The 11738-nt window shown below is 51.6% G+C and overlaps 1 protein-coding gene across 3 annotated transcripts; it reads right to left on the minus strand.

Moving 5' to 3' along the window:
• Window positions 1-2932: 2932 nt before the first annotated feature.
• LOC123413361 (serine/arginine-rich splicing factor SR45a-like) lies at window positions 2933-7614 on the minus strand. 3 transcript variants are annotated; one of them, XR_006613733.1, is made up of 8 exons: window positions 7410-7614; window positions 6988-7024; window positions 6614-6877; window positions 6301-6412; window positions 6009-6158; window positions 4425-5044; window positions 4212-4266; window positions 3286-3388 (listed from the first exon to the last, which is right to left on the minus strand). XR_006613733.1 is itself a non-coding variant. In XM_045106303.1 (7 exons), exons 2-7 carry the CDS (start codon window positions 7008-7010, stop codon window positions 3249-3251), a joined length of 744 nt encoding a protein of 247 aa, XP_044962238.1. In that variant the 5' UTR covers window positions 7011-7024; window positions 7410-7614; the 3' UTR covers window positions 2933-3248. The 3 variants fall into 3 exon arrangements, 1 of the variants encoding a protein (XP_044962238.1); XM_045106303.1 differs by lacking the exon at window positions 4425-5044 and having other exon boundaries at window positions 2933-3388; XR_006613734.1 differs by lacking the exon at window positions 3286-3388 and having other exon boundaries at window positions 4206-4266; window positions 4457-5044.
• Window positions 7615-11738: the final 4124 nt, after the last annotated feature.

Here is an 11738-nt window from a genome sequence, read left to right on the forward strand (position 1 = left end):
GAGGCATCTGTTCTGCGTCCGCGCCGACGCATTTAGGGCGCAAATTTGGGCCGCAAATGCGTCGGCGCAAACACTAAGCGGACTCGATTTAGGTTTGGGTCGGCGCGTTGGGCCTTCTCTTTTATCCGCGCCGACCCAAATGAACGACGGCTGACGAAATCGGTCGTCCATTGAAGTTGCTCTTACAATGTATTTGTTTGGCACCTACAAATATAACCTGCCATTTGGGTCATTACCGACATGTAGGGTCAGGGACCACATGTCAATGGCGCAACACAAGATGCCTCATTTGCAATCAAAACTTTTTTATCTTATCTTCTATTCTTAAATAACTAGAACCTAATATCTAATTTCTCTTTCCATGCAACAATGCTACATCATCAAATCATGCATGAAGTCATAAATTACTTTTTTCATTAATCTCTTCCTGCAAAACATACCCTCGTGCATGGATTTTTTTCTAGGTAATTAAGCAAGACATTTTCATAATGATTTTTGCATTGAAATTAGTTTTCAAACATTTTATCCATATATTTTTAACAATTTTTTCGCACCAACGTGTGGGGCATCGTCTAGTACTTAAGGGCGTGTTTGGTAGCCTGCATGACGAGTGTATGAGCCCAAAAATTCCCTCCCCGATTCACTTTTCGCTATTTGGTAGGGTGTATGGACCGAGGAAAGCATGCATCAACTGATGCAAAAAAGGGCATCAGCACAGCACCCCCGCGGAGTCGAGCTAAGGAGAGCTATGCTGAGCACATGCACCCTCGCCCCCGCCTCGCCCTCGCCCTGCCGCGCCCCGCCGCGCCCTGCCCGAGCTCCGGCCGCCTCGCCCTCGCCCTCCCGCGCCCTGCCCGAGCTCCGGCCGCCTCGTCCTCGCCCTCCCGAGCCCCGCCGCGCCCTGCCCGAGCTCCGGCCGCCTCGCCCTCCCCCACCTGCGCCATGCACCGTCCTACCCGAGCTCCGGTCGCCTCGCCCTCGCCCTCCCGCGCCTCGCCGCGCCCTGCCCGAGCTCCGACCGCCTCGCCCTCGCCCTCCCGCGCCGGCCGTCTTGCCTTCGCCCTCCCGCGCCCCGCCCGAGCCCCGGCGGCCTCGCCCTTGCCTCGTCGCTCCCCGGCGGCCTCACCCTCGCCCTTCCGCGCCCCGCCCGAGCCCCGACGGCCTCGCCCTTGCCCCGTCCCTCCCTGGCGCCCTCGCCCTCCCGCGCCCCGCCCGAGCCCCGGCGGCCTCGCCCTTGCCTCGTCGCTCCCCGACGGCCTCACCCTCGCCCTTCCGCGCCCCGCCCGAGCCCCGGCGGCCTCGCCCTTGCCCCGTCCCTCCCTGGCGCCCTCGCCCTCCCGCGCCCCGCCCGAGCCCCGGCGGCCTCGCCCTTGCCTCGTCGCTCCCCGACGGCCTCACCCTCGCCCTTCCGCGCCCCGCCCGAGCCCCGGCGGCCTCGCCCTTGCCCCGTCCCTCCCTGGCGCCCTCGCCCTCCCGCGCCCCGCCCGAGCCCCGGCGGCCTCGCCCTTGCCTCGTCGCTCCCCGGCGGCCTCACCCTCGCCCTTCCGCGCCCCGCCCGAGCCCCGGCGGCCTCGCCCTTGCCCCGTCCCTCCCTGGCGCCCTCGCCCTCCCGAGCCCCGGCGGCCTCGCCCTTGCCTCGTCGCTCCCCGGCGGCCTCACCCTCGCCCTTCCGCGCCCCGCCCGAGCCCCGGCGGCCTCGCCCTTGCCCCGTCCCTCCCTGGCGCCCTCGCCCTCCCGCGCCCCGCCCGAGCCCCGGCGGCCTCACCCTCGCCCTTCCGCGCCCCGCCCGAGCCCCGGCGGCCTCGCCCTTGCCCCGTCCCTCCCTGGCGCCCTCGCCCTCCCGCGCCCCGCCCGAGCCCCGGCGGCCTCACCCTCGCCCTTCCGCGCCCCGCCCGAGCCCCGACGGCCTCGCCCTTGCCTCGTCGCTCCCCGGCGGCCTCGCTCTCGCCCTTCCGCGCCCCGCCCGAGCCCCGGCGGCCTCGCCCTTGCCCCGTCCCTCCCTGGCGCCCTCGCCCTCCCGCGCCCCGCCGCACCCTGCCCGAGCTCTGACCGCCTCGCCCTCGCCCTCCCGCACCCTGGCATGCCCTGCCCGAGCTCCGTTCGCCTCGCCCTCCCGAGCCTCGGCGGCCTCGCCCTCTTTCCTCCTCCTCCTCGATCTCCACCGCATGGCGGCACCTGGATCTGGATCCGGTCGCTAGGCGACGTGGGGCTGCGGATCCGATCGCTAGGTGACGTGGAGCTACGGGTCCGACGAGGTCACGGTGGTGGAGGAGCAGGGTCTACCCTGTCGTCGTCTCCGCCCCCCCCCCCCCCCCGTTCCTTCACCTCCCTCCTTTTCCTCCCTCGCAGTGCACCTCCCTCCTTTTCCTCCCTCGCAGTGCACCTCTTCCTCCTCCCCCTTCCTACCAAACACAGTCTCATCCAAACATGTCTTAATACATACATGATCACCAAACAACTGAAGATGTATGTATTCATCATGTCTATACTAAGCAAGCATCAACATGGAACAACTATACTAGAGTAAAAACAGCTGCCAAACACGCCCTAAAGGTTTGGCTGCCTGCATACATTATCAACGATCGACAAAATCAACTAGTAGTAGGGAGATAAGACGGCAATTGGAGAGGACGACGATGAGAGAGGAATGAGATACATCACGACTTATTATATGTCATCTAAAGAAATGGAAACTGTTTCTACATCATCTCTTTTCATCATGCTACACTAAGAAACATGTGAGATGGGAGCGAAACTTTGGTATCCCTAGATGCATCTACATACTAAAATGTGACTAGATACATTCATATATAGACAAATCTAAGACAAGAATTTTGGAATGGAAGGAGTACATAAATATAACATCCAGCCACGCAAAGAAACCAGAAAAGGCATGCAAGACTGTCCATAGTACTCCCTTGGTAAAGAAATATAAGGGAAGGGATTGCTCTTATATTTCTTGTTAGAGGGAGTACAAAATAGATGAGTACGTTTCGTTTTCGTTTCGATAACGGGAAAGACCAAAGTACAACTTAGACATAACCACACAAGATAACGCTACACAAGCTAGAAAACGTTAGGCGAATCCTCTCTGGCAGGCAAGACAAATCGGCTCATCCCCATAGTCCAGCAGAAATACAGACCAAGGTGCATCATGCATACATAGTCTTTCTTCATCTCAAACATTCACCAACAATCCAAGACACCTTCATACTCGACAACTCCAGGCGATACATAGTCTTTCTGTTTCAGTCGCGCTTCCTGTCCCTGCTATTTCTGTCTCTGTCTCTGTCCCTCCTTCCGGCCGGGGACCTCGAGCGGTCCCTCGACGACCTGCTAGACCGACGAGATGGAGAACGGCTCCGCGGTTCCACTCGGGAGCGCCCACCTGCATGCATGTCAACAAATCCTGATTAGGCAACACCTGGACAGTACAAACCAAAAAGACCACTCTTCTGCGGCCAACTAATGTCAAGAGTGTATATAAGGCAAGAGTACCAATCCTGTGAATGGATCTACAATGATGACGCAAGTGGACATTATAAAAGATCCACGGCCAGTCGTGCTGGCTAGTGGCCACAGGTAATTGCACAATAAGCAAACCCAGATGCTAAGAATCTGAGCAAAACCATGTATGTAAAGTACAAGAATCCCATGCTACAAGACAGATCAGCAACCTACACAAAATATATCACCAACAGGATGGAAAGCATCCTAGACCACATGCAAATGCAGAAAACAAAATTCATTTCCATGCATACCCCTTGAACCACATTACACATCATCTTATCTTATTGCTAGACACCACAACCTATACCTTCCGATCTTTCTATCCCCTCATCCTTTCCAGGAGACTAATTCTCCAGCGAAAAACAAGGAAAGGGGGCCATAAATGGTAATGCAATGTTCATACTAAAATCTCTGGTGACTGGAAAAGTGTTCCGGTGAACCAAGAGTAACAATGCTGTAAATTAATCTAAGACGACACCACTGGAGAATTAAAAAATACACACCCATCGTGTTGGCTAAAGTCAACCGTATAATAACAAGCTGCGCCAAATGATATCAACCTAGTGAAACAGATCAGACAAGTACAAGAAATTCAGGCTACGAGACAGATCAGACAACGTACTGAAACAATATCAACAACAGGAAGCAAAGCATCTATTTCAAATGCAACTGCAGGAAGAAAAATTCGTCTCCGTGCATACCTCTTGGACCACAGTATTCTCCAGGAGTTGGGGTCCTCTCACGAGTTCTCCTTGCCTGCAATTCAAAAGGTCAGCAGCGAATAGGAATTCGAATGAATGGATCATAATCATTCTGCATTAAAAAAAAATTACTCGAGGCAACAAATGAAATTAGGCATCAAATTGGTCCTGACGGAAGACGCGCTGAAGCCATCCAACACCAGCTACACTTACCACAGTAGCTCCAAGAATGTAGTACCACGTACCACAGTAGCTACACGCAACACGAGGAGGTCTACGGTGGTGACGCTTAGCGGTGCAGCGTTGAGAGCCATGCTCTCACTCCAGGATCACCAGAATGGCTTGAGGTGCGCGGTCGGTCGGTGGTGATGCGTAGCAGTGCAGCCTTGAGAGCCGCGCTCTCTCTCCAGGATCACCAGAATGGCTCAAGGCGCCCGGTCAGTCGGTGGTGACGCGTAGCAGTGCAGCCTTGAGAGCCGTGCTCTCGCTCCAAGATCACCAGCATGACTTGAGGTGCTCGGTCAGTCGGTGGCGACGCGTAGCAGTGCAGCGTTTGAGAGCCGTGCTCTCACTCCCAAGATCACCAGCATGACTTGAGGTGCTCGGTCAGCCGGTGGTGACGCGTAGCAGTGCAGCATTCCGAGCCGTCAAATCACTCGAAGTCGGTGCAGACAGCGCAGTAGGCGATGATCGCGAGGGTGATGGCGATGATCACAAGCGTGATGGCGATGTTCGTGAGGGTGATGGAGATTCGAGAGGCAACAGATTGTAAGGTTGAAGAAGAGGTTGTACAAACCAACAGGTGGGTGCAGCCAGCATTTAGTTCAATAATTCTACACAGAACACTGACTGGAATTAATGCTAGCCCAGCAGTGTGGAAGCTGTATGGTCGTGGAAATCAGCACACACACAAAAAAAAGCAAAAGAACACAGAAACAAGATGTACTTTTTCATTTCCTACACTGAAAATGTTAACGAGCATAACTAAACAATTCTCTCCCGATGAATCAAATCATTTAGGACACCCCAATATATATGCATAGACAATGCACCAGAGCAATGAGCCGATAAAACATTGTTTAAAAGAATTACTCATACTCTGTCTGATTTTCAGGACACTTAAAAGTTGAAACAATATGTTAGATACAAAACTGGTAATGGTTTTGATATGTACAAAACAAAATGTCCAAGGTAGACTAGATACCGACATAAAATAGGCCTGTAATGGCCTCATTATGGTACTGAAATCAATAGATAGTAACTTGTAAACTATGTCCTAGGGTGTGTGACTTATTTCCAGATAAAGTTGACCAAAAATTTGTCAGTAGAAAAGCTAAAATGTAACAAGAACTACCTTACTGCTCAGACGGATATGGAAAGAAGAAGATGGTTGTGTTTGCGTTGGTGTTTCTAAGAATCAATTTACTCTACCCTACTGCTCATACGGATACCAGAGCCGAGTTTATAACCATATTAATTGGTCAAGGTTTTGATGAAGACTAGAAAGCGTCATAAGGAAGTTCGGTAATGGCCTCATTCTGGTATAATGGAACTATTGAGCTCTTAACTTGTAAACTACGTCCTAAGGATGTGTGGCTTATTCCCAGTCAGATAAAGTTGGCCCAGAAAGTTGGGGGTAGGAGAGCTAAAATGTAAGTCGAGATGGTCATGCGAGCTTACACATACGCTATGACTGCCTGGTAACGAGAAGTAGCATAAACGGGTATGCAAAGAAGAATATGGTTGTGTAACGCAAGTTAGCATCAAGGCTGTTACACGCAGAAAAGCTTGTTATACCTTTGCCACACTGATGAGGCGGCCTTCAAGTACAGTGTGGTGCAAGTACTTGATGCAGCGCCTTGCATCCTCAACATTCTCCATGGTGACAAACGCAAAGCCACGTGATTCCTTGGTACGAGGGTCCGTAACGACACGGCAGTCTTTAACCTGCATGCAGTTTGGTCACGTCGTGCATTAGTTAGTTAAATTAAACAATAATCACGCAATGAACAAGCAGTCCCGTCCCAGGTAAGGAGAAGTATGAGAGACATGAGGCAAGAAGGAAGGAAGTAGGGCGCGGAGAGAGTACCTTGCCCTCTTTACTGAAGAACTTCTCCAGGTCAGTTTCTTGTGTCCGTATGGACAGTCCAGTGACATAGAGGTTGTTCCCAGGATTCCTGACTTGGTCTTTATCTCTGCTCCTGAAACAAACATAGATAGTAGGAGAAGCGATATCAATAGCAGTATCTTTGTGATAACTAACTAGTGTTTCTGACCGGCTATATACATACTGTAATACATCATTGGAAGCAGCAGTATCCATCATTGCTAGTGCTAGGAAAATGAACACATGCATGGTGTGTGGTAGAAAGAAATAAACATCAAGCCTGTGTATGACTTGCCTGGAGCGGCTCCTGCTCCTGTTCCTGTTCCTGGACCTGGATCTGGACCTTGACCTTGACCTGGCGCGCCTCTTTGGTGGAGGGGACCTTGAGACGGTGCGTCTTGTTGGCGGAGGGGAGCTGGAGATGGTGCGCACCCCCTTGGGAGGAAAAGGGGGAGGAGGTGGCAGGGGAGGGGACTTGGAAGCGGCGCGCCTCCTGGGCGGGGGCGACTTGGAGCCGCTGTCCCTGTCGGCCGGGGGCGTGATGGAGCGCGCGGTGTACCTGAAGAACAAAGACAAGGTTTTGTACAATATAGAGCAGCGAAGTGACAAGAGAAAAAAGTGGAAGTGTGTTATTAGGGAAGAAGAAGGTAATAAGTGAAGAGGACTGACCTCACTTGGTTGGAATGCGACATGTCTCAAGCTTAAGCTGAAATCAAACAAGAACAAGAGTGTAGTTAAGCACATGACATGGCAAGCAGTCAGGCGAGGCCAAAGGCAGATAAGATAGCAAGCAAAGCACAGGCAGATTATATGATGGATGGATATTATCAAGTAAAGATGGGCGAGCAAAGCTTAGACAGATTATATATAAAATAAATCGTATGTATATATGGTAGATGGAAAAACAAGATGAGCTAATCTGGATGGCGAATTCAACGGAGGCAACCATTAAATGAAATAAAAATAAAATTAAACGGACTAGTTGGAACGGGGAGGGGGGGTCTGAGTTTGAGATCTAGTCCAGTGTGGCATCGAAATCGAAGAGCAATAGCGCGGATTGGAACGAGGACGAGGCGGCGAGATTCGCTTACCAGCCGTCGGTCGGTCGGATCTCGCCGGTGGCCGGCGTTCGGGGGCCGCGGGGAGAGGAGAGGAGGCGACGGCTGCGGGGATGGGGATGGGGATGGGGATGGGAGAGCGGAACCCTAGCTCTCTCTCTCTCTCGCTCTGGAAGGGGAGCGCGAGGTGGCAGCCGGAGGTTTGGGGGTTGGCCCTTAGAGCTAACTCTAGCGCAAAACCATTTTTTCAGGCCGGCGTGGGGTGACATAGATGTACACTTCCCAAACAGACCCGTATAAAAATATATATTTATGAAATATGTTTTTTTACGGGTCGGCGTATGCGGGTTCTGTTCGGGCTCCACCGCGACGACCCACAAACAGAAAACTTCAAATCTCGCATTTGACATAGAGTTTGGCAAACAAGTTCAAATTCAAACGAAATAAACAGTCTGCGCGCAAATAAAAGCCAAGTTCATTACGTAAAAGAGGGCATGCAAAGGTTTGCGTCCATGTCCGACATCATCTTGGGGGTCGATCTTCACTCCGCGTCATGGAGTTCATATTGAAGTTCATCGGCGCCACCGAATCCACATCCGTCGGTTCGAACGCTTGTTCCAACTCCCGCACCGAAATCATCCAAATTGGCACCATATGGAGCAGAGAAAACATCACCGCAACTGCAACACGAACCACTTGGTGGGGATTCTCTCTCGATCAACTTCCACTTGTCGCACTTTTGGAGCAACTCCCAACAATGCTCTAATTTCAAGAATTTGCGTGACAAAGCTTCTATGTCCTTGTATCTATGTTGAGCAATCTTGTCCTAGAAAATCTGAATAAAATTATGCAATCATTTTCCATGATACATTATGATGATGCACAAATTGAACAAAGGAAAAACAAACTCACATAGTCGGACTCCACGGTGCCACTTGGAGGTGCATTGCGTACTTGCTCCAAGCAAGCTGCCCAACGGGTGCACATAGATTTGATATTCTCCCAACGCCCTTGAAGTGACCGAAATGTGCGTGCAATCCTATTAGGATACTTTTTCATAATGCGGAAGTATTGTTCTTCGATCCTTTGCCAATATCTCTTGGCGGTTTGAGAAACACCCGTGCATGCATCAAGAGACACCGCACTCCATGCTTGGATCAAAGCTTGATCTTCCAAGATCGTGTAGTTCTTCGATCTTTGGCTTTTCCCACCCCTTGCTTGCGATTTCTCAAACGCTTCCGCTTCGATCTCCTCCAATTCGTCCGCAGCACCATGATCATCCACGCCGTCGTCCGTTTCATTGTAGTTGAATGGTTCGAAAGAGGCTTGATCAATGTCAAACGCGTTCGTGTCCAACATGTTCATGAACTCGTTTGTTGCATTGTTCGAACCACTGCTATAGCGAACGATGACAAGTCACGAGCTATCAAGACTAATGGCGAAAAATGAAAAGAAATCGCCAAGACCGAAGAGGCATACCTTCCGGCCATTTCGTCGAACACATCGGCCGCGGGGGGAGCGGAATTGTTCAACGGCATCGCCGGAGCACCTCCTTGCGGGGGGAGGGGGTGAAGTCAGAGGTTGAATAAGGTGGCTTCCTTAAAGTCGGAACCTTCCTCCGCTTTACGGTCGCGGCCTTGCCGGCCTTCTGCGCCGCCGACCGGGATCGCCCTACGACGTTGGCACCCGGAGCGCGGGCCGTCGCGGCGGGTGCAGCCCGATACCCGCCCTGCACGACCACGGTGCCCTGCCTCTTTCGGGAAGGCGCGGCGTGTGTTTGGGCGACGGCGGCGGGGGCAACATGGCCGGCAACGAGATCCGCCTGAGGGGAAGGAGCATGCGCGACCTCGACGGTGACGGGGGACATCATGGGGTCCCCCATGGCGGCGAGGAACGACCGGGGAGGAGGAACCGGAGCTTGCGGAGGGGTGGCAATGGTGGCGGAGGGTGCGGGGAACGGGGAAAGGGCGCGCGAAAATGTCCCTCCCGCCGAATCTCGTGTCGAATAGGGGTTGAGCTCGGGTCGGCCTCCCAGCCCGTGAAGATGGAGGTTGGGGGAGAAGATTTGCCGCGCCCCGCAAAAAATAATGCGGGTCGGCGCGAGATGCAGGGTCTGCTCGTGCGGATTTTCCGGCCCCGGCCCACAATTTGGCGGTTATTTTGCGGGTCGGGGCGGGATGCGGAGTCTGCTAGAGTTGCTCTTACCTTTCCCAAATGCCAATCTTCTTTTTCTTTTTCTTTTTCTTTTTCTTTTTCTTTTTCTGACAAATCTTCTTCTTATTTTTTTTAGACAAATCTTCTTCTTCTTTTTTCCCTTTTTTTGAGACAAATCTTCTTCTTTCTTAGAGGGTCTTATTAGGGCAAATTGTGTGTCATGTGTCGTCTTCTCTCAACGGGTAGACATGGGGCAATGGGCAGCCGACGCGAAAAAACCTCGGGTCGGGCCGGGCTTGCCATTCAGACCTAGCTCGGGTCTTGTTTTGCAACCCTGAAATGTAGTTTCGGATGGGCTTCTGCTTCTCTTTTTTTGTATTTCACGTCGGGCTTTCGATCTTCGAGCCATGCTTACCTAGGCTTTCATTCTTCGCGCTTTATTTCGACCAGGGCATGGGCTAGAAAAACGTAGTGTACTTAACGCTTTTGGTCGGGTTCGAGCTTGATACATGAAGGTCGAAACTTTACAAATCAAGGTGATGGAGGCATGGCAAGTCAGATATGTATCCGAGGAGGCGGTGGCAAGCGATGGAGGTGCGAGACTATGGAGACGACGACGTGGGGTGAGGGAGGTACTGGAGGAGGCGAACGATAATGAGGTGGATCAATATTTGAAAGAGGAGTTGTATCCAAGGAAGAAAGAGTTGGACATATTAGAATGGTGGAAAATCAACTCTCCCAAGTATCTGATTCTCTCTACCATTGCCGTGACATGTTGGCCATTTCGGCGTCTACGGTGCCTTCTGAATCTGCCTTTAGTTCTGAAGGCTGCATTGTGAGTGACTATAGGAGCAGTCTTTCTTGCTCCACCGTCGAAGCTTTGATTTGCCTACAAGACTGGATGAGTGTTGGAAATATGCCCTAGAGGCAATAATAAATTAGTTATTATTATATTTCTTTGTTCATGATAATCGTTTATTATCCATGCTATAATTGTATTGATTGGAAACACAGTGCATGTGTGGATACATAGACAAAACACTGTCCCTAGTAAGCCTCTAGTTGACTAGCTCGTTGATCAAAGATGGTCAAGGTTTCCTGACCATAGGCAAGTGTTGTCACTTGATAACGGGATCACATCATTAGGAGAATCATGTGATGGACTAGACCCAAACTAATAGACGTAGCATGTTGATCGTGTCATTTTGTTGCTACTGTTTTTTCTGCGTGTCAAGTATTTGTTCCTATGACCATGAGATCATATAACTCACTGACACCAGAGGAATGCTTTGTGTGTATCAAACGTCGCAACGTAACTGGGTGATTATAAAGATACTCTACAGGTATCTCTGAAGGTGTTCGTTGAGTTAGTATGGATCGAGACTGGGATTTGTCACTCCGTATGACGGAGAGGTATCTCGGGGCCCACTGGGTAATACAACATCACACACAAGCCTTGCAAGCAATGTGACTTAGTGTAAGTTGAGGGATCTTGTATTACGAAACGAGTAAAGAGACTTGCCGGTAAACGAGATTGAAATAGGTATGCGGATACTAACGATCGAATCTCGGGCAAGTAACATACCGAAGGACAAAGGGAATGACATACGGGATTATATGAATCCTTGGCACTGAGGTTCAAACGATAAAGATCTTCGTAGAATATGTGGGATACAATATGGGCATCCAGGTCCCGCTATTGGATATTGACCGAGGAGTCGCTCGGGTCATGTCTGCATAGTTCTCGAACCCGCACGGTTTGCACACTTAAGGTTCGACGTTGTTATATGCGTATTTGAGTTATATGGTTGGTTACCGAATGTTGTTCGGAGTCCCGGATGAGATCACGGACGTCACGAGGGTTTCCGGAATGGTCCGGAAACGAAGATTGATATATAGGATGACCTCATTTGATTACCGGAAGGTTTTCAGAGTTACCGGGAATGTACCGGGAATGACGAATGGGTTCCGGATGTTCACCGGGGGGGCAACCCACCTCGGGGAAGCCCATAGGCCTTGGGGGTGGCGCACCAGCCCTTAGTGGGCTGGTGGGACAGCCCAAGAAGGCCCTATGCACCATAGGAAGAAAATCAAAGAGAAAAGAAAAAAAGGAGGAGGTGGGAAAGGGAAGAAGGACTCCACCTTCCAAACCAAGTTGGATTCGATTTGGAAGGGGAGACCTTCCCCCCTTGGCTCGGCCGACCCCCT

This window comes from Hordeum vulgare, chromosome 7H (assembly GCF_904849725.1).
Source record: "Hordeum vulgare subsp. vulgare chromosome 7H, MorexV3_pseudomolecules_assembly, whole genome shotgun sequence".
Classification (NCBI taxonomy): Eukaryota; Viridiplantae; Streptophyta; class Magnoliopsida; order Poales; family Poaceae; genus Hordeum; species Hordeum vulgare.

What these genes read in the sequence shown, in the direction of transcription:
- LOC123413361 (XM_045106303.1), bottom strand. Translation starts at nt 7,010, where the DNA reads ATGTCGCATTCCAACCAAGTGAG. An exon ending in TCGCATTCCAACCAAGTGAG is followed by an intron (nt 6,878 to 6,987) that starts GTCAGTCCTCTT and finishes TTTGTTCTTCAG; the next exon opens with GTACACCGCGCGCTCCATCA. An exon ending in AGAATACTGTGGTCCAAGAG is followed by an intron (nt 3,389 to 4,211) that starts GTATGCACGGAG and finishes ACATGCATGCAG; the next exon opens with GTGGGCGCTCCCGAGTGGAA.